Source organism: Copidosoma floridanum, unplaced genomic scaffold (genome assembly GCF_036245765.1).
Source record: "Copidosoma floridanum isolate Cflo_tuat_1 unplaced genomic scaffold, Cflo_Japanese_pri ptg000019l, whole genome shotgun sequence".
Taxonomy (NCBI): Eukaryota; Metazoa; Arthropoda; class Insecta; order Hymenoptera; family Encyrtidae; genus Copidosoma; species Copidosoma floridanum.
Window position 1 is genome coordinate 12,219,388 of NW_028321896.1, and position 23,472 is coordinate 12,242,859.

At 40.8% G+C, this 23,472-nt stretch overlaps 2 protein-coding genes across 7 annotated transcripts; one reads left to right on the forward strand and one right to left on the reverse strand.

Annotated features, from left to right (window-relative positions):
* Position 1: 1 nt before the first annotated feature.
* drosha (ribonuclease 3 drosha) lies at positions 2-6,988 on the reverse strand. Of its 5 annotated transcripts, none has more exons than XM_014357761.2 (13): positions 6,236-6,988; positions 6,066-6,143; positions 4,970-5,941; positions 4,676-4,904; positions 4,420-4,605; positions 3,989-4,346; positions 3,484-3,907; positions 3,092-3,411; positions 2,354-2,985; positions 2,064-2,273; positions 1,638-1,960; positions 1,396-1,541; positions 2-1,320 (listed from the first exon to the last, which is right to left on the reverse strand). In XM_014357761.2, exons 2-13 carry the CDS (start codon positions 6,080-6,082, stop codon positions 434-436), a joined length of 4,704 nt encoding a protein of 1,567 aa, XP_014213247.2. In that variant the 5' UTR covers positions 6,083-6,143; positions 6,236-6,988; the 3' UTR covers positions 2-433. The 5 variants fall into 5 exon arrangements, with proteins under 5 accessions (XP_014213247.2, XP_089449424.1, XP_014213280.2 ...); XM_089593298.1 differs by having other exon boundaries at positions 6,066-6,159; XM_014357794.2 differs by lacking the exon at positions 6,066-6,143 and having other exon boundaries at positions 6,888-6,988.
* A 4,319-nt stretch (positions 6,989-11,307) lies between these two features.
* l(3)80Fj (lethal (3) 80Fj) lies at positions 11,308-21,534 on the forward strand. 2 transcript variants are annotated; one of them, XM_014360692.3, is made up of 13 exons: positions 11,308-11,473; positions 11,577-11,675; positions 11,762-11,864; positions 12,143-12,338; positions 12,420-15,499; positions 15,573-16,661; positions 16,733-17,202; positions 17,269-19,266; positions 19,330-19,523; positions 19,615-19,826; positions 19,912-20,165; positions 20,250-20,471; positions 20,567-21,534. In XM_014360692.3, exons 2-13 carry the CDS (start codon positions 11,661-11,663, stop codon positions 20,693-20,695), a joined length of 7,962 nt encoding a protein of 2,653 aa, XP_014216178.2. In that variant the 5' UTR covers positions 11,308-11,473; positions 11,577-11,660; the 3' UTR covers positions 20,696-21,534. The 2 variants fall into 2 exon arrangements, with proteins under 2 accessions (XP_014216178.2, XP_089449572.1); XM_089593446.1 differs by having other exon boundaries at positions 11,308-11,675.
* Positions 21,535-23,472: the final 1,938 nt, after the last annotated feature.

A 23,472-nucleotide genomic window follows, 5' to 3' on the forward strand; every position in this document is an offset into this window, starting at 1 on the left:
ATTTCAAATATAACTTTTTTTATTTATTCAACATCACTGTTTGGGTTCTTTGCACGATTGAAAGACACCTAGTCCACCTTATCTCGATTCAATTGCTACACTAGCTTTTCACTGGAGTTTTGCGATTAAAAAATATGATTCAAAAGTTATCTAGGCGTAGTAAGAAATGTAACAAAAAAAATCTAACGTATTATTCTTGCAGATAACGTATTCAGTGTTGAAAATTGTATAACTTGTGTAGATGCCATTTAAGTTTGTTAAAGCCACATAATTCTTATCACTTTTATTCAAATCCATTTATACAAAGTAATGCTGTTGTTTGCTAAAATATCTTGTATTTGATTGATGTAAACCGTTACATCAAGGATGGATGAAAATTTAAACTCTATAGTACATTTCTTGAACTAGGAAAATAAATCACACGATCGGTTCACTAGAGTTTCGTTTTAATTTTCTTTTCAGGAGGCGAAGGCAAGTCACTTTTTTCATCAGTCTTGGAAACATTGGTGTCATTACTACTGTCTTCGTTATTAACATTATCCTCGCTGCTGGAATACGCCGCCACCAATGACCTCTTCAGCCCTTTGACTTCCGCACTATTTGCCTCATGTTCGGCCTCTTTTTCTTTGTTTGATTGCATTATACTATCATCATCACTCGAGTTAGATGCACAATCCGAACTAAAATATTCATCACCTGAATTATCGGTACGACGACGAGGACTTTTACTCAATTCGCGTCTCGTACACCGCAATGGCTCAGGGCTTTCACTACGCTTACGCTTCTTGTGTTTTAAGGACTCAGGACTAAAATTAGTAGTAGTGGTAGTGATATTTACAGTCACAGCAGCACCAGCAGTAGCAGTATCAGTAATAGTAGTTGCACTGATAGTCTCTTTTGTCTTACTTTGAGGGAGACGTAGACTTTCACTCTCCTCTCGTCTCGAGCTTCTCGAGCGACGAGGGCTGTCGCTGCGCCCCCCTCTTGTACTTTTAGGAGATCGGCCTCGATTACTGACTGTTTCGGGACTGCGGCTACTGTCATGCCTGGCACTTTGGCGACGATCGGTGCTGTCGTAGCGCTCGCGCGAGCGAGATCGTCGCTGGGGGTCGCGTTCGCGACTGCGACTACGACGTTTGCCACGCTCAGTGTTATCCGAACCACCGTCGGATTGGCGATCTTCTTGTCGCTGACGCTGCTGTTGTTGCTTGGAAGACTGAATGGCACGGTACTTCGAAGAACTACTGGACTGCTGCCAGTTCTGCATCTTCATGCTCTTGGCTATCACGCGCTTCTGATGATCTAGTTGCGGAAACAGGCCTGGAAAATGCGATTATCATTTGAGCTAACAGTACAAAAAGTGGTTAAAAAATTATGTCGTTCTTAGAAAATTACCCTTTGACTTTTCAAGCGCTTCTTTAGCTGAATTCATTTCAGCCTCTTGAATGCTATGACCAGACGCCGTGGCCAAACGTTTCCCTTGGAAATACACAGCAACCGTGTAAACGCGCGTGTTTGTTGGTCCGATGCATTCTACAACTCTGTAAGATAATCAGGGTGTTGAGGTCAATGACTGGCGAAAAGAAATTGATGAAAAATGAATTTTAAAAGTTGAAGAAAAAAAAAAAGTTACGTACTTGTACACCGGTATGTCGGGCTCCCCGCCGTCCATAGTACGCAAAGTCAAGCAGCACTGCTGCAACTTGCTCTTTGGATCGTTCCAGTCTTGATTCATAATAAAGTCTCGAAGACGCGGGAAAAAACAGACATCACAAAACACCTGACAGAAATCTAAGCCTCTGTCGACATACAGAGCGCCCAAGAATGCTTCCAACAAATCGGCCCTGTCCTTCGTTTTCAAGTCAGCCTTAGGATTTCCGTAAACGGCGTACTGAGTCATACCTAGGTCGTCACAGACAACGGCTTGTGTTTTGTTATTCACCAACGAGCTACGTAATAGCTGTAATTTAAATAGAGTTTAAAATAGTTACATTAAACTTGTTGAAATCAGGACGAGAAAAAACTAACTTTTTTTTTTCCTCCGTTTTCCAGACTGTACTTACCGACAAGTGACCTTCATGATGTTCCGGAAAATATTTGTACAGATATTCTGAGACTATCAACTGTAATACTGTATCACCCAGGAACTCCAAACGTTGATTGGAACCTAAAGTTAAGTTTGTGTAGCCGATACTTCGGTCTGTAAATGCTCTAGCCAGCAAACGAATGTGCAAAAATTCAACTCCGATGCTATCTTCGAACTTTGTCAATTTCTGCACATCATACAGAATTGTAAATAATATTGTTGGTAATCAAGGAATCATTCTAGTTATAAAAAAAAAAAGAATCTCACTTGAAGTAGTTCAAAGCTCGGAATCCACTGTCTATCCCCAGTAGGTTCTTGCTCCTGGAGGGGATGTCGCGGATAATTAACCCAAATATTCAACAACTGCGACTCGTCTTTAAACAACGTATCCCCGAACACGGTGTCAGCAATCTTGATACCTCCGTCCAAAAACAGAGCACCCATTAGAGCCTCGAAACAGTTGGCCATGGCGTGCCTCAGCTCCAAATCATGGCACAAGTCGCTGCCGTGCGCGTACAGCATGTACTGATCCAAATTGAGTTTCTTAGCTAAAACGGCGAGATGCTGATTCTGCACGATCGCGGCGCGATAAGTGGCCAAGCCACCCTCTTCCAAATCCGGAAACATGTGGAACAGGTGTATACTTGTGAGAAACTCAACGACTGCGTCGCCCAAGAACTCGAGACGCTCGTTGTGCGCGATCGACGATTCTGTTTCTTTCTTGGCACCGAAACGTGACATTATGTTGATGAGCGTGTTGATGCCGCGTTTGCGAGTGTTCATGTAGTGAATGCGACGGTCGCCGTACTCCGGTTGTCGAATACCGCAGTTTGTTAGGGAGTTGCGCGCGTGATCTGGATTTGTACCAAAATTTTCACGATAACTCGGATGCGTGAGAGCTTCGATAAGGTAACGAAAAAAAAAAAAAGAACCCAAGTATCGATTATTAATTTTACGCTTGTTTCAATTGTAAGATGTGTGAGAGAGAAAAAAAAATTCAATTACCCAATTGTAGCAAGTATCGGTTCTTGAACTGATAGTTGATGGTCTTTTCGAGAAAATGAAGGGAATTGTGAAATCTTAAGTGGCAGACGAGGACAGGTATCAGCATCGCGTGCTGAACGATGTCGCACATAATGCCAGTTCTATAAAAGCCCCTGGACGACACGTCTACCGTGACGTCTCGCTTCATCTTGCTTTGCGTTCGCAGCTCCTGCAGTTTGTTTTCTTTCGATTCTAATTTACGCTTGTCTTCGAACGACGGCTTTGGCATGTTGGCTAGTAAATGACGGAACTTGACGTAATCTCGCCAAGCTTTTTGATAACTGTAAAAAACGTACGATTAATTTGATTGTGTAATGTTAAAAAATATGACACATTTAAGATGACTAACTCACTCGGTATTTCCAGCGTAACTCAGCTGGGGAGGCCGAATGCCAAAGTGCACTATTTCAGGAAAAGCTGGTTCTTGATCTTTCGGCGGTTGAATATTTTCATTCCTGTCCAGTTGATCGACGCGAATGCTGCACGGCTTTTTACCAGGATAGGTAACGACCATGCCTTTGACTTCGTCGGCAAAGTTTTGCCAATCGTCTCGAGGCATTTCAAGCAGCTTGGATAATTCGTCAGAATTGATCAAAAGCTCGCTGCTTTTGATCAGGTAACGCAAGACTTCGTTCATTGATAGGATTTCCTGGCCGTTGTCGGGCAAGTCGCGAACGAATCTCGGCATAAAATGGAATTGCGAACAGCCATCTTTGTTCTCGGCAGTTTTCAGCTCAAAATCTACTAATTCTAATACCTCTTTGAACAAGTATTCGTCTGGAAAATAAGAAAAGTTGATTAATAATTTTCTCTAATTCACGTGATTTATTGGATATTTTTTTAACTTGAGAATCTTACAGATTAGATCGAGTTCCCTGACTGTGAAATTTTCAGGCATTTTTTCTTCTATGTACAAGATCGTATATTCGATATTAAAACGTATGACTTTGCACGTTGGTAATTTGGTGAGAGGAAAATGTGAGAACATGGAAAATCCTTCAAATATGAACTCGTGCTCGTCATGATCGATAATAGTGGGAGTTTTTGTAAGAAAATTCGTCGGCGGACTAATCGTGATGCGGTAATGATACAATCTATCGGCATTGTTGGTATTAGGATTACACTTTTCTATCAGTTTTTCACCTGCGTATATACCGTGCCTAATGCCTGATCTTCGGGATTTTGCACTACATCGGCACAGCGGTCCATCATTCATCTGTAACAATTAAACAGATGTTTAAGGAATTTCGTTCAATAATTTTTTCAGCCAAAAAATAAGTAACATTCACCTCGCCAGGGTCATTGAACCACATTTCAGGATGAAGTCTGTGGGGATGAAGTTGTTTATTCATCAATTCTTTCATAGTCCTATCTTCGTTATCCGATTCATCACTTTCTGAAGAACTACTGCAAGCTTCTGATTTATGCCTGCAAATGCGAGTTTTTGTTTTTCTTGGAGGTGGCTCGTAGGGTGGCTGCAATAAAGCGGTATTTATTTAGAAAAATTGTAAGCAACTAGCGGAAGATCTACTGAAAACAACTTACTTGCAGCGCCCTTGCTGCAGCAGATCTTTCAACAAGTAATTTTTGGAAGTCGTCACAGATTTCTTTTTCCCTTTCAGTGCTAACCACTACTCTATAGTCGGCCTCACTTCTCTGGTAGTACAAGTCAGCTGGTGATGATCTTGTCCAAATTTTCTTGTCCGACGCAACATCCGTACTTATATTTTTTATCTTTTTGGTTATTTCATCTCTCGTTTCGCAATAATTACTTCTACAAATATTATTGTGATTTTAATAACATTTTACTGGATACAATCAGAAACAGATTGCTCTTACCTATATTTTTTCAATATCACTTCTCTTTCAGTAAGTGGCTTATTTTTTGTCACTCGACTGACATTATTTCTGGTAGTACTTCCTCTGCTATTACTGCTTCTACTTATGCTCCTACTTCTGCGGTTTGATTTCTCATTTCTACGACTGCTGTAAGAATTGTTATTCGAATAAGACTTTCTATCTGAACTCCTGCTTCTTCTTCTGATAGACCGTTCCCTTGATCTCCTTTTCTCTTTACTTCTGGCCCTGAATCTACTTGAGTGCTCATCAAATTTTTTCCTATCTACGTACTTTGAAGAGCGATATTTGTTTTCAGGACTGCTCGAACGTTTTCTTTCCCTGTTTGTTGATTTGTGCTTGGAAACAATGGAGTTGTTGCTGATGGATGAGAATTGCATGGAATTGTTAACAGTAATTGATAACATTGGTTTGCTGGTTGACGATGCTGATGTTGATGCACTGGCTGCACTTGAACTAGTAACTGTCACCGACTGGGAATTATTATGCTGTGGCCAAGTAGAAGGATCAGATGCTATCCATTGGGGACTATCGGTCTTTGATTTGGTTTGGTATGAGCCATTTGGATTCCAGGCATAGTTGTATGCAGTTTGTGCATAGTTGCTATAATATTGACTATTTTGTGCTGCTCCATGATTAGCTGCATATTGCGTATGACTTTGATATTCCATGGAATTTCTGTAACTTGCGTTGGCTTGATAATTGTAATTGGGATAGGCATTAGCATAAGTAGAGTCAGCAGCCATAGAAGGGTAAGAGTAATTGTACGTTCCATAGTTTGTCGCTGGAGCTGCATAAGGCAAAGGCGGAGGTGGTGTGGATGGATCATAAGCCACTGCTCCAGAAGTATTGTTGTAACTGTAATTTTGCGCCTGTCTAGCAGAGTCATTTTCCCAGTAATGTTGATACTCTTTGTTCAGCGGTGCATTGTCCATATCGCGTGCGATGGTCATTCTGAAATAAAAATAAATACAAATGGAAAATAAACTAAACAACGATATTTCAAAAGTATGTGCTCGAGGCAATGAACAAAAAAAATCAACATAAAAGCTAAGTATCATCAAGTATTATTACTCACGGGTCGTGATATTTCATGTTTGAAAAATACACGCTACTTTCACAACAAAAACGACTAGTATTGAACTGTTATAACCTTCTAAAAATCAATAAATCTATAAGTAAAAAAATTGAAAAAAAAAAATTAAAAAACGGGAAGAAATAGCAAGGTATACAACATTGTCAACTTACTAGATCTTATAATATTTTCCGATTTCCATTACGGAGCTGATCATTTCATTTAATTATTTACACAGCAGCAGCAAGTATAGAGAACAAGTGACATCCATGGCATCCATTCGCGTGAATGACCACACACCAGAAATGCAGAAATGATGAGTACCTATCTACTTATACTTCCTACTAGAAAAATTGTACTACTATGCACCAGTTGCACCACCAATCGCTCTAAGTAGTCGTCAGTTAGTCTCAGAGAGCGATGTGGACAATAATGGGGACATATGTGATGACGAACATGGACCATAATGGTCATGTAGTGTGAATTCTATGATTTTATCATTGTACTGTACCTACCTACTTATGCCTATTGTATATTTATATGCAGCAAGAAGAAGCAAGCAAAGTAACAAGTAAAATTGTTAGTGAAAACTGTACATAACAGCACATGCGTTGGCTTTATTAGTAAAATGTATGAAACGCATTATCCAAAATCAGACTTTAATAATTTATTTAAGAGTTTGCTTTCAATTGAATGTATTAACTTTCATAACGGCTATGATCTAACTCGGAATTGCACTATTTTGTTGTCACGCAAAAGCAGAACACAAGAAAATAATTAACATTGGCTAAATGAACCTTTTTAGTGACCAACTAACGAACTGACCATTGAAGGCATTGACTAACTATAAACAATTTTATCTTAACTTATACGCTCTTATATGTTTTACATACACGCACATACGTACGTATAGTAAGTCAGTATAACTATAGGGTGTATTCCGCAAATGCTGCCAGCAGTTAAGTTACGTAGGTCGTGGTAACGCCGCATGGTCGGGTAGCGCTAGCGTCAACCTGTACTAACTGTCGGTGGGTTCCGCATGTCAACAAACTCCGAAATATCAGATGGCATGGGAGCGAAAACAGTAAAAAAATATCAAAGTTTGTTGACATGCGGAACCCACCGACAGTTAGTACAGGTTGACGCTAGCGCTGCCCGACCATGCGGCGTTACCACGACCTACGTAACTTAACTGCTGGCAGCATTTGCGGAATACACCCATAGTCCGCAGGCTAAGTATACGTCCTTAACCGCCTTTTTCACTAACGTTTAGAATAATGATTGAGACAATCAATGATTGTATCATGAGTTTTTGTATAAAGTTCAATTTATACAAATAAGTTGGTAAATATAGGCACACATGATTAATATTTAAACATTTTAAGCTGTATAAATATATAACATAGATTCCAAATATGCATTATTACCGCTGGAATATGCTAACAAAACCAAATATCCGTCTTTCTCACCCAGCAAAATAATAGGTATCTGTATAATCCTGTATCAATTTATTGCACACATGCGAAATGTTCAATGACAGTAAACAATGACATAATTTCAAACTTTACTTTTAACTCTTCATTTCACACGTAATTTTACAATGCAATTGATAAATTATTATTCATACAAAAGTATTAATATTCTTATAGGAGGTCGATTTTCAGGCAAAAGATTATTTGTGAACTTGCCGTAAACAGCACAGCCAATGTCAACTTTTTATTTTCTATCTACACAACTAGTTGCGGCTGGTTTTAGCGTTTCAGATTTCTAAACTAAAAAGTGGCCCTAAAATTCTGAAGGAAAGCTTTAGATATTTTAGGCCCTAGAGCCATGTTGTCAATTATAAACCAGCCACAACTTATTTGACAGATACAAAATGAAAATTCAACATTTTCTGTGCTGTTTGCGGCAAGTTTACAATTTATCTATTACTCGAAAGTATAAATATATAGGAGGTCAATATTCGTATAAAACATACACTGCAAACTTGCCGCAAGTAGCACAATTATCTTTAACTATTTATTTTGTATCTACGAAATTAGTTGCGGCTGGTTTATAATTGATTAAATGGCTCTACTATAAGTAGTTATGATCATTAGGATCAGCGCCATCTAGCGGTCGTGATTTTTTTGGCCAAAAATTGCTTCTTAAATTCTGAAGGAGAGCTTTAGGCAGCTTAGCCCTAGAGCCATTTAGTCACTTATAAACCAGCCGCAACTATTGAAATAGATACAAAATAAATAATTAACGATGTTTGTGCTGTTTGCGGCAAGTTTACAATTTATCTATTACCCGAAAGTGTAAATATAAGGGAGGTCGATATTGGTGTAAAACATACACTGCAAACTTGCCGCAAGTAGCACAAACATCGTTAATTATTTATTTTGTATCTATTTCAAGAGTTGCGGCTGGTTTATAAGTGACTAAATGGCTCTAGGGCTAAGCTGCCTAAAGCTCTCCTTCAGAATTTCAGAAGCAATTTTTGGCCAAAAAAATCACGACCGCTAGATGGCGCTGATCCTAATGATCATAACTACTTATAGTAGAGCCATTTAATCAATTATAAACCAGCCGCAACTAATTTCGTAGATACAAAATAAATAGTTAAAGATAATTGTGCTACTTGCGGCAAGTTTGCAGTGTATGTTTTATACGAATATTGACCTCCTATCTATTTATACTTTCGAGTAATAGATAAATTGTAAACTTGCCGCAAACAGCACAGAAAATGTTGAATTTTCATTTTGTATCTGTCAAATAAGTTGCGGCTGGTTTATAAGTAATTAAATGGCTCTAGGGCTAAGCTGCCTAAAGCTCTCTTTCAGAATTTCAGAAGCAATTTTTGGCCAAAAAAATCACTACCGCTAGATGGCGCTGATCCAAATGATTATTACCACTTGTAGTAGAGCCATTTAATTATTTATAAACCAGCCGCAACTGATTTTGTAAATACAAAATGAAAAGTTAACATTGTTTGTGCTGTTTGCGGCAAGTTTACAATGCATTTTTTACACGAATATTGACTTCCTATATATTTATACTTTCGGGTGAAAGATAAATTGTAAACTTGCCGCCAATAGTGCGAACAATGTTCACTTTTTATTTTGTATTTATCAAATTAGTTGCGGCTGGTTTATAAATAATTAAATGGCTCTAGTATAAGTATAGTAATAATCATTTGGATCAGCGCCATCTAGCGGTAGTGATTTTTTTGGCCAAAAATTGCTTCTGAAATTCTGATGGAGAGCTTTAGGCAGCTTAGCCCTGGAGCCGTTTAATCACTTATAAACCAGCCGCAACTATTAAAATAGATACAAAATAAATAATTAACGATGTTTGTGCTGTTTGCGGCAAGTTTACAATTTATCTATTACCCGAAAGTGTAAATATAAGGGAGGTCGATATTGGTGTAAAACATACACTGCAAACTTGCCGCAAGTAGCTCAAACATCGTTAATTATTTATTTTGTATCTATTTCAAAAGTTGCGGCTGGTTCATAAGTGATTAAACGGCTCCAGGGCTAAGCTGCCTAAAGCTCTCCATCAGAATTTCAGAAGCAATTTTTGGCCAAAAAAATCACTACCGCTAGATGGCGCTGATCCAAATGATTATTACTATACTTATACTAGAGCCATGTAATTACTTATAAACCAGCCGCAACTTATTTGACAGATACAAAATGAAAATTCAACATTTTCTGTGCTGTTTGCGGCAAGTTTACAATTTATCTATTACTCGAAAGTATAAATATATAGGAGGTCAATATTCGTATAAAACGTACACTGCAAACTTGCCGCAAGTAGCACAATTATCTTTAACTATTTATTTTGTATCTACGAAATTAGTTGCGGCTGGTTTATAATTGATTAAATGGCTCTACTATAAGTAGTTATGATCATTAGGATCAGCGCCATCTAGCGGTCGTGATTTTTTTGGCCAAAAATTGCTTCTTAAATTCTGAAGGAGAGCTTTAGGCAGCTTAGCCCTAGAGCCATTTAGTCACTTATAAACCAGCCGCAACTATTGAAATAGATACAAAATAAATAATTAACGATGTTTGTGCTGTTTGCGGCAAGTTTACAATTTATCTATTACCCGAAAGTGTAAATATAAGGGAGGTCGATATTGGTGTAAAACATACACTGCAAACTTGCCGCAAGTAGCTCAAACATCGTTAATTATTTATTTTGTATCTATTTCAAAAGTTGCGGCTGGTTCATAAGTGATTAAACGGCTCCAGGGCTAAGCTGCCTAAAGCTCTCCATCAGAATTTCAGAAGCAATTTTTGGCCAAAAAAATCACTACCGCTAGATGGCGCTGATCCAAATGATTATTACTATACTTATACTAGAGCCATGTAATTACTTATAAACCAGCCGCAACTTATTTGACAGATACAAAATGAAAATTCAACATTTTCTGTGCTGTTTGCGGCAAGTTTACAATTTATCTATTACTCGAAAGTATAAATATATAGGAGGTCAATATTCGTATAAAACATACACTGCAAACTTGCCGCAAGTAGCACAATTATCTTTAACTATTTATTTTGTATCTACGAAATTAGTTGCGGCTGGTTTATAATTGATTAAATGGCTCTACTATAAGTAGTTATGATCATTAGGATCAGCGCCATCTAGCGGTCGTGATTTTTTTGGCCAAAAATTGCTTCTTAAATTCTGAAGGAGAGCTTTAGGCAGCTTAGCCCTAGAGCCATTTAGTCACTTATAAACCAGCCGCAACTATTGAAATAGATACAAAATAAATAATTAACGATGTTTGTGCTGTTTGCGGCAAGTTTACAATTTATCTATTACCCGAAAGTGTAAATATAAGGGAGGTCGATATTGGTGTAAAACATACACTGCAAACTTGCCGCAAGTAGCACAAACATCGTTAATTATTTATTTTGTATCTATTTCAAGAGTTGCGGCTGGTTCATAAGTGATTAAACGGCTCCAGGGCTAAGCTGCCTAAAGCTCTCCATCAGAATTTCAGAAGCAATTTTTGGCCAAAAAAATCACTACCGCTAGATGGCGCTGATCCAAATGATTATTACTATACTTATACTAGAGCCATGTAATTAGTTATAAACCAGCCGCAACTAATCTTTGAGGTTGAAGATGTAAAGTTTCATAACTCATAACTCATATTTGTTTTTGTGCGCGCTTAAGCGTTTTTATGTAGATGTCGTGACCGGGCTTCCGTACAAAAACCCCCCAACACCCAGGAACATAGAAACATTAAAACATTTGTACCATATAAAGCTATACTTATATATGGTTTAAGAACAAAACATACACAATTGAGAAAATTTGAGAGAGAGAGGAGAGCAGAAGGCAGAAAGAAAGATTGGTCTGCTGCTTTCGCGAGAAAAAACACATCGGCCTGCACCTTCACGGCTCCACGTGTAGGTATCCGTGCACATACTTATTTACTTACCTATCACCACTGTTAGCGAAGCCAAACAAAAAACAGAGAAAAATACGCAAAATTGAAGTTTACTCATTCAGGTATTCTCGCTTCTGTTCACTTAAATACATCACACACGTATAGCGTGGCAAACTTCCTCACTACCCGGGTTCATTTCGCAGACGATGGCGGATGCCGAGGTAAGTTCTTATCCAAAGACACGCTACTTGAAAACACTGCCCTGGATTTGATAACATGCCGGCTTTTTTTTTCTTCCTCCTTGCAGCTGACCAAAGCCTTGAAGGATCTGCCCAGTCGCGTGCAAACCGCCAGCAAAAACGAGCGCCGAAATATACTCCAGAATGTCGTCGACGTCCTGTCAAATCCCGGTCAGTATGCTTTTTTTTTGTTTTTTTTTCTCTTCCTCATTCATCAGAGAAATGTCGACTGCCTGGGGTGTATTTTGTTCTCGCTGTTGCGTTATTTTTTCGACACCGGTCTGATACGCTTTTTTCAACGCTATTATTATGTACCGACTTTTATCACCGTGTAACAGAGAGAACACACAAAATACCAACATTGTTGGCTTGCCACGATAATATTTATGATTGAGCAAGGTGTCCTTACTATAACCGTTGTTTTCTCTAATTTGCCCTCTGTGTTACAGGCATCAATGAAAAAATCGTGGCAGGCATATGCAAGAGCATATCGCTCACTCTGCATAGGTATGGCGACACAGCTTCACAGTCCTACGTAACAAATTTGATAGTGGCCCTGATCAAGCATCATCCTCAGGCCACTGTCAAGCACCTGACTGCCGTTGTTTCCGAGCAAGCTGTTTGGCACAAAAATGTGATACCCACGTGAGTTGAGGAGAAGATTATTTGACGTATTTATTTCATTTAGGCACGAAAATTTGGTACTTTATTCTTTTGTTGTTTTAGGTACAACACTGCTGCGTCGGCATACATTGTACTTAAGTGGAGCTCATTGATTTTTCTTCATGGCAACAGTGAATTTGACAGCTCAGATAACAAATCGGATTTGTCAAAGTTGATAGAAGCTCAGGCTGTGTTGAGCGCAGCTGCATTAGCAGCCAGGGATAGGAAGCTCAAAAAAAAAGTGGAGTCACTTTTTACTTACGAATGGAATAAAGTCGAGAAAGATATCGAGGAGAAATATGTGAATGTTTTGATTAACGCAGAGGCTAGCGAGGGTCTTGTTGCACTAGCGGGTCTGCTAACAACATACTTGATCGCGGCAAAAAAGAATGAATTGTCAGATAAGCTCAAAATCGGTATTTTAGATACATTTTTAAAAGTCTGCGTTAGCTGCAAAAAAAAACCAAATCTATACATCATAGATGCAGCCATACCATTTTTAAAGCAGATTTCTCACGACGATTTCAAAAATCAATTACTTCCCGCTCTGCAGAAGGCTATGCTAAGAAATCCGGAAATCATAATTGAAACTGTTGGTCACATCCTGAGCGGTCTCAGTCTAGACTTGAGCCGTTACAGTCAAGACATCAGTAAGGGATTATTTGCAAATTTACACTCCAAAGATGACTTAGTTAGGGAGGAAGCTACAGTTGCCTGCAGAAAATTAACACTTCGGTGCTCTGAAAGTACGGCTGTTGAAGGATTACTATCAGCTATTTTTGCAGTGTTTAATGGCTCGGAAGGAAAACTTACCGTCGCAACCCACAAAATCTCCGTGTTACAGGGAGCTGGTAATCTAAGTTACAACGTTGTTGGCGCAGGTAGTTTGCACAGTTTGGCGGAAAGCGCTTGCAAATATTTCATTGAAGTGTTGAGGACAGAAGTTCACGAGACAACGCTGTGCCACGCGCTGGAGATGATGTCCCTGTGGTGTGAAAAATTTGCCAATGACGTGCCCAAAAGCGTAATTGACGCTTTCAAGCAAGGAATGTCGTCGAAAAATGCAACACCCACGGTGCGCACATCGTACATAAAATTGCTTTTTTCCGTGTCAACTCCACCCTTGGCCAGTCATTCTGAAATCATTGTCCCAATATTAGTTCAATCCATCACAAGAGCAACCACGCAAAGCGCCCAGCCACCCGTGGTTACCGAAGGCCTACATGCGGCTTTTTTACTCCTAAAGTTGATGTCGACCAACCAAGTTGGAAACGATAAACAAAGCGTTTTGTGGTCTGCCGTCGACGATCAAATATTTTTCTCCGAAAAGTTTCTGGCAACTTGCAACGACGACACCATCTACTACTTGATGTTGTTTTGTGAACATCTCATAACCGAATTCACGGATAAACTCAACGAAAAAACATTGAGCGGAATACATCGCGCAATTATCGTTTGTATAACAACGCCCAAGTATTCCATCAGGAATAAATGTTGTCCGCTAATGAAAAAAGTCTTAACGGGAATAAGTACATACGAGCCGATACAGTCACTTCTCGTAGAGTTTAATAGATTTCTCGACTCCACGAAATTCAAAGCAGAAAACGACAAGGAAGATGCCGTCAACGAGAAAGTTATCTGTGGAATCTCTCTGTCCGACGGTCTTTTGGCCATCTGTTCTGGTACATTCTTATTTGAGCAGCACGCGTACCATTTACTCAAGGATCTATTAATCCCAGCTCATCACCCTGTTATTTACAAAGCAATGCCAAACCTCTGGCTCAAGGCGCTCAAGCGCTTCTTCGATGGAACCCCGGCCAACTTTTTACGCAAGTCCAGTAGCGAGATTCGCAAGCTTTTCGTTCAAAACTACAAGCCCACCCTGAGCTACGAAAATGCCTTAGCTCGAGTAGCTTCGCTGGCTCCAGATGTAGTGCTTCCTACTTTAGTGTCGCATGTCACGAGTAAACTCGACGATCCTGAAATTACAAAAGTAACCAAGGACGAGTATTTCACGTATTTGACTCCTGAGGGTGAATTATACGACAAGAGCGTTATGCCGGGGATCGACGAGAACGATATCCTTAACGCGATGAACATGAAGCGAGAGAGCAAGGTGTACTCGTTCAAAGAGCAGCAGGAAGAATTACAGCTACGTCGGGAATTGTACGAGAAGCGTAAAAAGGAGGGTAAGATCAAGGAACCAAAGCTTACACCTAAGCAAGAGGAGGCTGTTAAAGCTCAATACACCAAGGAAAATGCGATAAGGCGTCGACTGACGGAATTAAATACCAACGTGATGAGTGTCGTATCAATGATCAAGGCTGCGACTCAAGGAAATGGTTTTCACCTGTCGTTCTATTTCAAAGATCTTTTACCCTCGATTCTGAAAAATTTGGCCTTACCACTGGCTGCTCCGATCGTGTCCCAGCTCTTTGTTGATCTCCGTAAAGCTGTCATTATTTCTAGCGACCCGATATTGGATCAGATGATCGCACACGTCACGCTAAGGCAATTCAATCCTCAGTGTGATTTGGATCCAGCTTGGCAAGAGGAAGACCTGCCAAAGGCTGTTAGACGCACCCTGAGTCTTATCCACTCGCTTACCGTGAAGAAAAAGGAACTGATGTGCGCTCCAGCGTTCTGCTACTCGTTTAACTTTATCAAGAAGACTCTTCTGACCGCGAAAGATGAGAATGTTATGACTCAGGGTCTACAAATAATGCAAGATCATGCAAAACAACGCGGCGACTCAACTAATCCGGAGGACGCTCGTCATCCACGTTTGATGCCACGTAAACAAATGTTTGATCTGCTGATTGAGCTAATGAGCACGACAAGCGGCCGAGTGCAAGCTCACGCGGTTGCTACTCTTTTGGACGTGGCACACTCGGGTGATGGATCCGAAGGCGCAGCCTTGGCTACTTCGGATGAAATAGAGTCGCTCACTGGTGCCCTACAGTATCCAGTGAGTGCAGTAAGGGATGCAGCTCTTCGCGGTCTCATGGTCATCAAAAACTCCTTTCCCTCAAATAAAGAAGATCCGGCACAGCTACTTAATCTCACCAGGAGAATCTGGATAGCCAAGTTTGACGTGTGCGATGAGAATAAGGAACTAGCTGATCAACTGTGGACAGCCGCTGGTACGTATTCACACGTGCAACCAATTGTTTTCTTTACAAGTACACACAAAAGACTCTACATGTTTTTTTACAGGTCTCACTGCAAATCCAGATGTTTTATGTGGTGAACTGTTGCAAGACGTTGCTCATCCAGTAGAGTGCGTGCAGCAATCCGCAGCCTGTGCTCTTGCCGAGTTACTGAAGCAAGATCCCAAACTTATGCCAAATATCTTGGACCAACTACTCTTACTCTATCAGACAAAACTGACCATGATTCCAGCTAAAGTCGATGACTTTGGTCGCGTTATCGAACAGCCCGTCGACACCTGGGGTCCACGTCGCGGCGTTGCCTTGGCTCTAGCTCAATTTGCTCCGCTCCTCCTGCCCAAATCCATACACACCCTCATTCAGTTTTACGTTAAAACGGGTTTGGGTGATCGCAACGAGGTCGTTCGCAACGAAATGTTCACGGCCGCGGTAGCTGCAGTAGATTTGCACGGTAAAGACAACATCGCCTCGTTGTTGCCTGTGTTTGAACAGTTTATGGATAAAGCACCCAAAACCGGCAGCTTTGACTGCATTAAGCAAAGTGTTGTTATTTTAATGGGATCGCTGGCCCGGCATCTTGATAAAGACGACCGGAGAATCAAACCGATCGTCACGAGATTGGTCGCCGCTCTGTCAACTCCGTCGCAACAAGTGCAAGAAGCCGTTGCTAATTGTCTACCACACCTAGTACCGTCCATCAAAGACGACACACCCAAAATCGTTGAAAAACTCATGCACCAATTGCTCAACTCGGAGAAATACGGTGATCGCAAGGGAGCTGCGTATGGTCTTGCTGGCCTTATCAAGGGCATGGGTATCTTGGCCCTGAAGCAACTGGACATTATGACGAAGCTCACCGAGGCAATTCAGGACAAGAAAAACTATCGGCACAGAGAAGGCGCTCTGTTCGCTTTCGAGATGCTGTGCACAATGCTTGGCAGACTGTTTGAACCATACATTGTTCACGTATTGCCGCATCTTTTGCTGTGCTTTGGCGATTCTAGCCAATACGTCAGAGCAGCAACGGACGATACGGCAAAAGTTGTTATGAGCAAGTTATCGGCCCACGGTGTCAAGCTTGTGCTGCCTAGTCTTCTTGCCGCTCTGGAGGAGGATTCGTGGAGAACGAAAACAGGTTTGTTGGATTACTTTGACTTCGTTCCCGCAGTCCAAAAATAAATATACTTAACATTGAAATGTATGTAGGTTCCGTTGAGCTTCTCGGTGCAATGGCATACTGTGCACCCAAACAATTATCCAGCTGCTTGCCGAGCATCGTACCGAAACTCATCGAGGTCCTCAGCGATTCTCACACGAAAGTACAAGAAGCCGGTGCCGAAGCTCTCAAAGTCATTGGCAGCGTCATTCGCAATCCTGAAATCCAGGCTATCGTGCCTGTTCTCCTCAAGGCTCTTCAAGATCCATCGAAAAAGACGGCCACGTGCTTACAAACTCTACTCGACACGCAATTCGTTCACTTTATTGATGCCCCATCGCTCGCCTTAATCATGCCTGTCGTACAGCGTGCTTTCATGGACAGATCGACCGAGACGAGAAAGATGGCGGCGCAGATTATCGGAAATATGTACTCCTTAACTGACCAAAAGGATCTCACACCCTACTTGCCGACCATCATACCAGGCCTGAAGATGAGCTTACTCGATCCCGTGCCAGAGGTAAGTAAGCATTGATTTTTCACTAAAATCATCTCACCGAGAACTCATGATTGTGAATTTTCTTAGGTGCGCAGCGTGTCTGCCCGAGCATTGGGCGCAATGGTACGAGGCATGGGAGAAACGAGCTTCGAGGATCTCCTGCCTTGGCTCATGATAACGCTTACGTCCGAGACCAGCAGTGTCGATCGCTCGGGTGCGGCTCAAGGTCTCTCGGAAGTGGTACGCGGCTTAGGCGTAGAAAAACTGCACAAACTAATGCCCGAGATCATTAGTACAGCTGAGCGTACGGACATTGCCCCACACGTCAAGGATGGTTACATCATGATGTTTATTTACATGCCGAGCGCCTTCACCACTGAATTCACACCTTACATCGGTCAGATCATCAATCCCATTCTAAAAGCCCTGGCTGATGAAAACGAATACGTGAGAGAAACGGCTCTCAGAGCTGGCGAGAGGATCGTCACTTTGTACGCCGATTCGGCGATTATGCTGTTGCTGCCCGAATTGGAGAAGGGGCTGTTTGATGACAACTGGCGTATCAGGTATTCATCGGTGCGGCTTTTGGGTGATCTCCTTTATAGAATCTCAGGGGTGTCGGGTAAAATGTCGACAGAGACGGCGAGTGAAGACGACAACTTTGGTACCGAGCAGTCGCACTATGCCATAATAAAGTCTCTCGGTGCCGAGAGGCGCAACCGTGTGCTGGCTGGTCTGTACATGGGCAGGTCAGACGTGGCTCTGATGGTACGTCAAGCTGCTCTCCACGTCTGGAAAGTCGTTGTAACGAATACTCCCAGAACTCTGAGGGAAATCCTGCCAACTTTGTTCAGTCTGTTGCTGGGCTGTCTAGCAAGTACGAGCTTTGACAAGAGACAAGTGGCCGCTCGAACGCTTGGTGATCTCGTGCGCAAGCTAGGCGAGAGAGTACTGCCCGAGATCATACCCATTTTGGAGAGGGGCCTACAAAGCGAGCAGGCTGACCAGAGACAGGGAGTCTGTATCGGTTTGTCCGAAATCATGGCCAGCACCAGCAAAGACATGGTTCTGTCGTTCGTCAACAGTCTCGTTCCCACTGTCAGAAAAGCTCTCTGCGATCCTCTGCCTGAAGTACGTCAAGCTGCAGCCAAGACCTTTGACAGCCTGCACTCGACAGTCGGAGTCCGTGCGCTGGACGACATTCTCCCAGCTATGTTGAATCAGCTCAACTCCTCGGATGAGGCCGAGGCCGAGAATACCCTGGATGGTCTTCGTCAGGTCATGGCCATCAAATCGCGAGTTGTCCTGCCCTACCTTGTCCCGCAGCTCACCAGTCAACCCGTCAACACTAAGGCTCTGTCCATCCTTGCGAGCGTAGCTGGCGAGGCTCTTACGAGGTTCCTGCACAAAATTCTGCCTGCTCTGCTCACTGCCCTCTCAACGGCTCAAGGTACGCCCGATGAGATGCAAGAACTGGAATATTGCCAAGCCGTGGTGTTGTCCATAACGGACGAGGTTGGTGTCCGAACTGTCATGGACCAACTGATGGAGGCCACACGCTCCGAGGACCCCTCCAGGCGTAGAAGCGCCGCGACACTACTGTGCGCGTTCTGCAGAGACACCAGAGCTGATTACAGTCAATACGTGCCGCAACTGCTGCGCGGACTCATTCATTTGTTCACCGACGACGACAAGGACGTGCTGCAAATGAGCTGGGAAGCCTTGACCGCTGTCACCAAAACTCTTAATTCGGATCAACAGATCGCTCACGTGCAAGACATTCGTCAAGCTGTGCGATTCGCAGCTTCCGACCTCAAGGGTCAGGAGCTCCTGCCTGGCTTTTGCTTGCAAAAGGGCATCACTCCCATCCTGCCCATCTTCCGCGAAGCTATACTCAACGGTATGCCAGAGGCTAAAGAACAAGCGGCTCAGGGTCTCGGGGAAGTTATTCAACTAACTAGTGCCACTGCGCTGCAGCCGAGCGTCGTTCACATAACCGGACCTCTGATTCGTATTTTGGGAGACAGGTTCAACTGGAGCGTGAAGGCTGCTGTACTCGAAACTTTGGCCATCTTACTTGGCAAGGTACGTTAAACAAATGCCATATTCGTTGCGTTACAATTTCGTGATAAACGTTTGTTGGATCAGGTCAAAGTTATGCTGAAACAATTCTTACCACAACTGCAAACTACATTTTTGAAAGCACTGAACGACAGCAATAGGCAAGTCAGGCTCAAAGCTGCGTACGCTTTGAGTAATCTCATCGTCATTCATACGCGCGCTGATCCACTGTTCGCTGAACTGCATACCGGCATTAAAAGTGCCGATGATCCATCCATCAGGTAATATACTTTTATCTTTATAATTTTCATGGAAACAAAAAAATTTTCTAGCGACTTTCAGTAATTGAAAACTTTTTTTTTTTTCTTCCAGGGAAACTATGTTACATGCCTTAAGAGGTGTGATAACCCCAGCTGGAGATAAAATGAGTGATCCTATGAGAAAGCAAATATTTGTGACTTTGAGTGGAATGCTTGGACACCAAGAAGACATTACAAGAAATGCCGTAGCAGGATGTTACGGGGCTCTTGTTAAATATTTGAATCCCGACCAACTTAACAGCTCTTTTAATGAGCATCTATTCTGTGAGTTTTTTTTTTTTTTTTTTTTTTTTTTTTTAATTATAAGGTATTATTTACTGGAGTTTCATGAAAATCATATTTTTTGCAGCTACCAATGTCAATGACGACTGGATGCTGAGGCATGGTCGATCAGCTGCCCTGTTTGTGGCTTTGAAAGAAGCTCCAGCAGTTGTTTACAATGATAAGGATAAGGATCGTGTGTGCAAAGTATTATTGTCACACTTGGCGGCTGATAAAGTTCAAATAGCCATGAATGGTGTGCGCGCTTGTGGTTACTTGTTCCAATACCTTATGAACAATAATTTACCAGCCCCTCAAGTCATTGTGTCGCCTTTTGTTAGGGTAAGCAAAGTTAACGAGACAATCATTACATAATTTATATTATTAATAATTGAAAATTTACTCATTTTACTTTTTACATTACAGTCCATGAACAACAATAGTAACGAAGTTAAACAACTTCTTGCTCGTACGTGTACTTACCTTGCGAGAAATGTCACACCGGAACACATGTCACCTGAGTTACTAAAAGCATTGCTACCAATGCTAGTCAATGGGACTAAAGAGAAAAATGGTTATGTGAAGGCGAATAGTGAATTGGCTCTTATTGCTGTTTTACGTTTGAGAACTGGAGACGAGGAACACCAGGTAATGATTACTTTTCGTGACATATTCGACAAGCAATGTGGCCTCTTTTTTCTTATACCGTTAAATACTGAATTTAACGTTTTTAATGATTTCAGCGATGCATGAGCTTATTAGATGTTGGTGCAAAAGAATCTTTGTCAGACGTCGTCAGTAAAGTTCTGCGCAAGGTCTTATCACAGCCCGAGGGCAAGATCGAAGAGCTGGACGATACGCTGCTTACGTGAGAGATGCTGTATTGTCAAGACTTTATTGTTCATAATTTTCGTTCCTACTTTAGTCGAGTAGTCTTCAGCACATTTCATCGCTGGAAGTGTCGCTTGCTACGAATTATAACAAACGAAAGAGTCAAAGACGAGGACCAGACGAACAGCAACTCCAACAGTGACAATGACTGTAACGACAATGTCACGAATTTTCTAGTTAAAAATTTTTTTAGGAATTCCACGATAGACGTTAAAGTACTCACACCGCCAATTAGATAATATCGTCGGTTGCTTTGTTCATTCTCAATAGTTAGATAATAAAGACTGTAATTCATTCGTGGTAAAAGAGAGAGAAAGAGTCAGAGAACGAGAGAAACTACAATCAAGTATGTTGGATGAGTATGTGATGAATTTGCGCGAGTTATGATGCAATCTAGTCGGTCAATGCAACTGTCTCTCACTTCGATGAGTCGCAGCAGTAGCAGAGCAAAAGTGTTGGGGCCGCTCGATCAAGAGTAGTTGGCTGAGGTTCTTTTTCTATTAAATCGTTGTTTCCTTATTGTGCATTTTTTAAAACTGACGTAAGTTATACAAAACAAAAAAAATATTAATTATGGTATCATAGGCATGTGCCGTGGTACAATTATTTGATATCGATGAGAGTCAAGTAAACTGATGTTTTTACCCATATGCTACTCTCGAAGCACTTTTTCTCGATAATTGCATCTAGAAAGAAAAAAAAATGAACACAATCGTTATACAGCAAATGAATCATTAATGCATTAACTTGAGTTTTTATATCATTTTAACTTACCAATATACATTTTTTTTTAACTTGGCAGACAACGTTTTAACATAACAGCGAAAAGTGATACTAATTAATAAGTAATGCTCTACTTTCGTTTTTTTTTTTTTTTTTTTTTTTTATGATCAATTGTATATATTTGTATTTATAAAAACTACACATCAACTCGATCACCGCCCGCCGATAAAAAAAAAAATTATTACGTATAACGCTGTATAACGAGTGATTTATGAAAAAAAGTGAGTAAAATTATAAGTGAAACGTATTAAATTTATCATGATGCCGACTGGCGGCTTGAAAAAAAAAAAAAAAAAAAAAAAAAACCCAAGTATAATGTATTTGAGATAACTTTTACGAGATTTATCTGTTAATTTCTGTACTTTGTTTAAATGCTATTAAAAATCATAGCTACTACGAAAATCCAAAGTGCCATTTTCATTCACCCATGCCCACAAGTGCGTGTATCATCCGAAATATAAACAAGATTTTATGCACCTGCATTTGAAAAAAAAATCACCAAAGATATTGAATTATTTTTTATTAGTAACCTCCGTGCCTATAAATCGCTCCATCGTTTTCGAAACATTTTTCTCAATGAACAAACGAATCTTCTTTTTTCGTCCCAACGACTAAACTCCGCTTGCAAAGCAAAGGACGAAGTATACCCGACCCTCAATCTCCAAAATGACAAAAAAGTAAGGGGTACAGCGGCATCCAACCACCGTAACGTTCGAAAAAGCAATTGAACAAACATCGCCACAGCAGTAAAGACGACAGCGTTTGGATACCCGTAGTGTCGAGAGAGGAAGCCGCAGAAAACACTCGGTCCGACGAAGCACAATCAGCGCGTGTAAGAATGAAAAAAAAAAAAAAAAAAAATTGCACGAGGAAGCGCGCAGCTGTTTCCAGTAGCTATACTCTCCGCTGGTGTAGAAAGTTCAAAGGCGATCCTCCGGGGTGGCCGCTTGTATGTCCCGATCCTTTCCGGGAAGCCTCCGCGCGTAGTAAAACGTTTTACGTCCTCTACGTGATCGAAGCATGGAATGGAAGTTTTGCCAATCAATGATGGGAAAGGTAACTGTTGCGAATGTTTTTCGCGGATATCACTATTTGTAGGCCTAAGAAAAAAAACAAAACCGTGAAAATTTACGAATGACAAAAGTCAATAGTTTTTGCCCAAGAAAAGTCGTGTCGGTTATTTCAATACTTATCAAAAAATTGATACAAGTGATTTTTACGGTACTTCAATCGGTTAATTAAAACAACTATTAACAACAGGCTGCTAAATTTATGCAAAACTTTAGGTCTTGCATTTATGGCGTGACCAATCGAAGGTTTGCTAGATCAGAAAGTATAATTTTAACTGTAGGATTTTAGTTTTACAAATCAATTTGTCCGCCATTTCAAAACGATTTTATTGTATCTTGTGTCGGATGGCATTTAAGACTTGAACGCCAAACAAATAAATCTATTTTAATAAGATCTGTACGTTTTATACTAAAAATGTCAGTAAATGACACGTAAGAAATGTATATGCTATAAAACGATTGTTTGAGTATTTTTAAACGATTCATTTGTTTGAAGTGTAGAGATGACAATAGTAACAAAAATTATGTAATGTGTAATTAGATTTTTACCATTTGTAGTGTTAAGACAGCATCATAGAGAGATACTTTCTGTACAAAAAAGTTTTTTTTTAATGAGCTTCACAACTTTTTTATTAAACACTTTGTTGTTAAATTCGAATTTCTTCCATTGGCGTGTAAAATACGATTTTTTTCGCTCTTTTCACATTTATTTTTCATTTCGCGACAGAGTAAAATGTGTGATACAAATAAAGTTGTATTAAAACTTAGAGCCAAACACTTGTTTTTAAAATCTTAGAGTGCTTCAGTAAAAATGCTACGAAAATTTTTCTTTCCCATAAAAACTGACCGAACGGAATACATGAGCTTTGACATTGAACTTGAAGTTATCAACAAAAATTGCATCA

Bases quoted from the DNA above. Each gene is read 5' to 3' on its own strand.
- drosha (XM_014357761.2), bottom strand. The intron at 3,412-3,483 runs GTGAGTTAGTCA...CGTTTTTTACAG, and splicing joins AGTTACGCTGGAAATACCGA to TTATCAAAAAGCTTGGCGAG. The intron at 1,961-2,063 runs GTAAGTACAGTC...TTTAAATTACAG, and splicing joins ATCATGAAGGTCACTTGTCG to CTATTACGTAGCTCGTTGGT.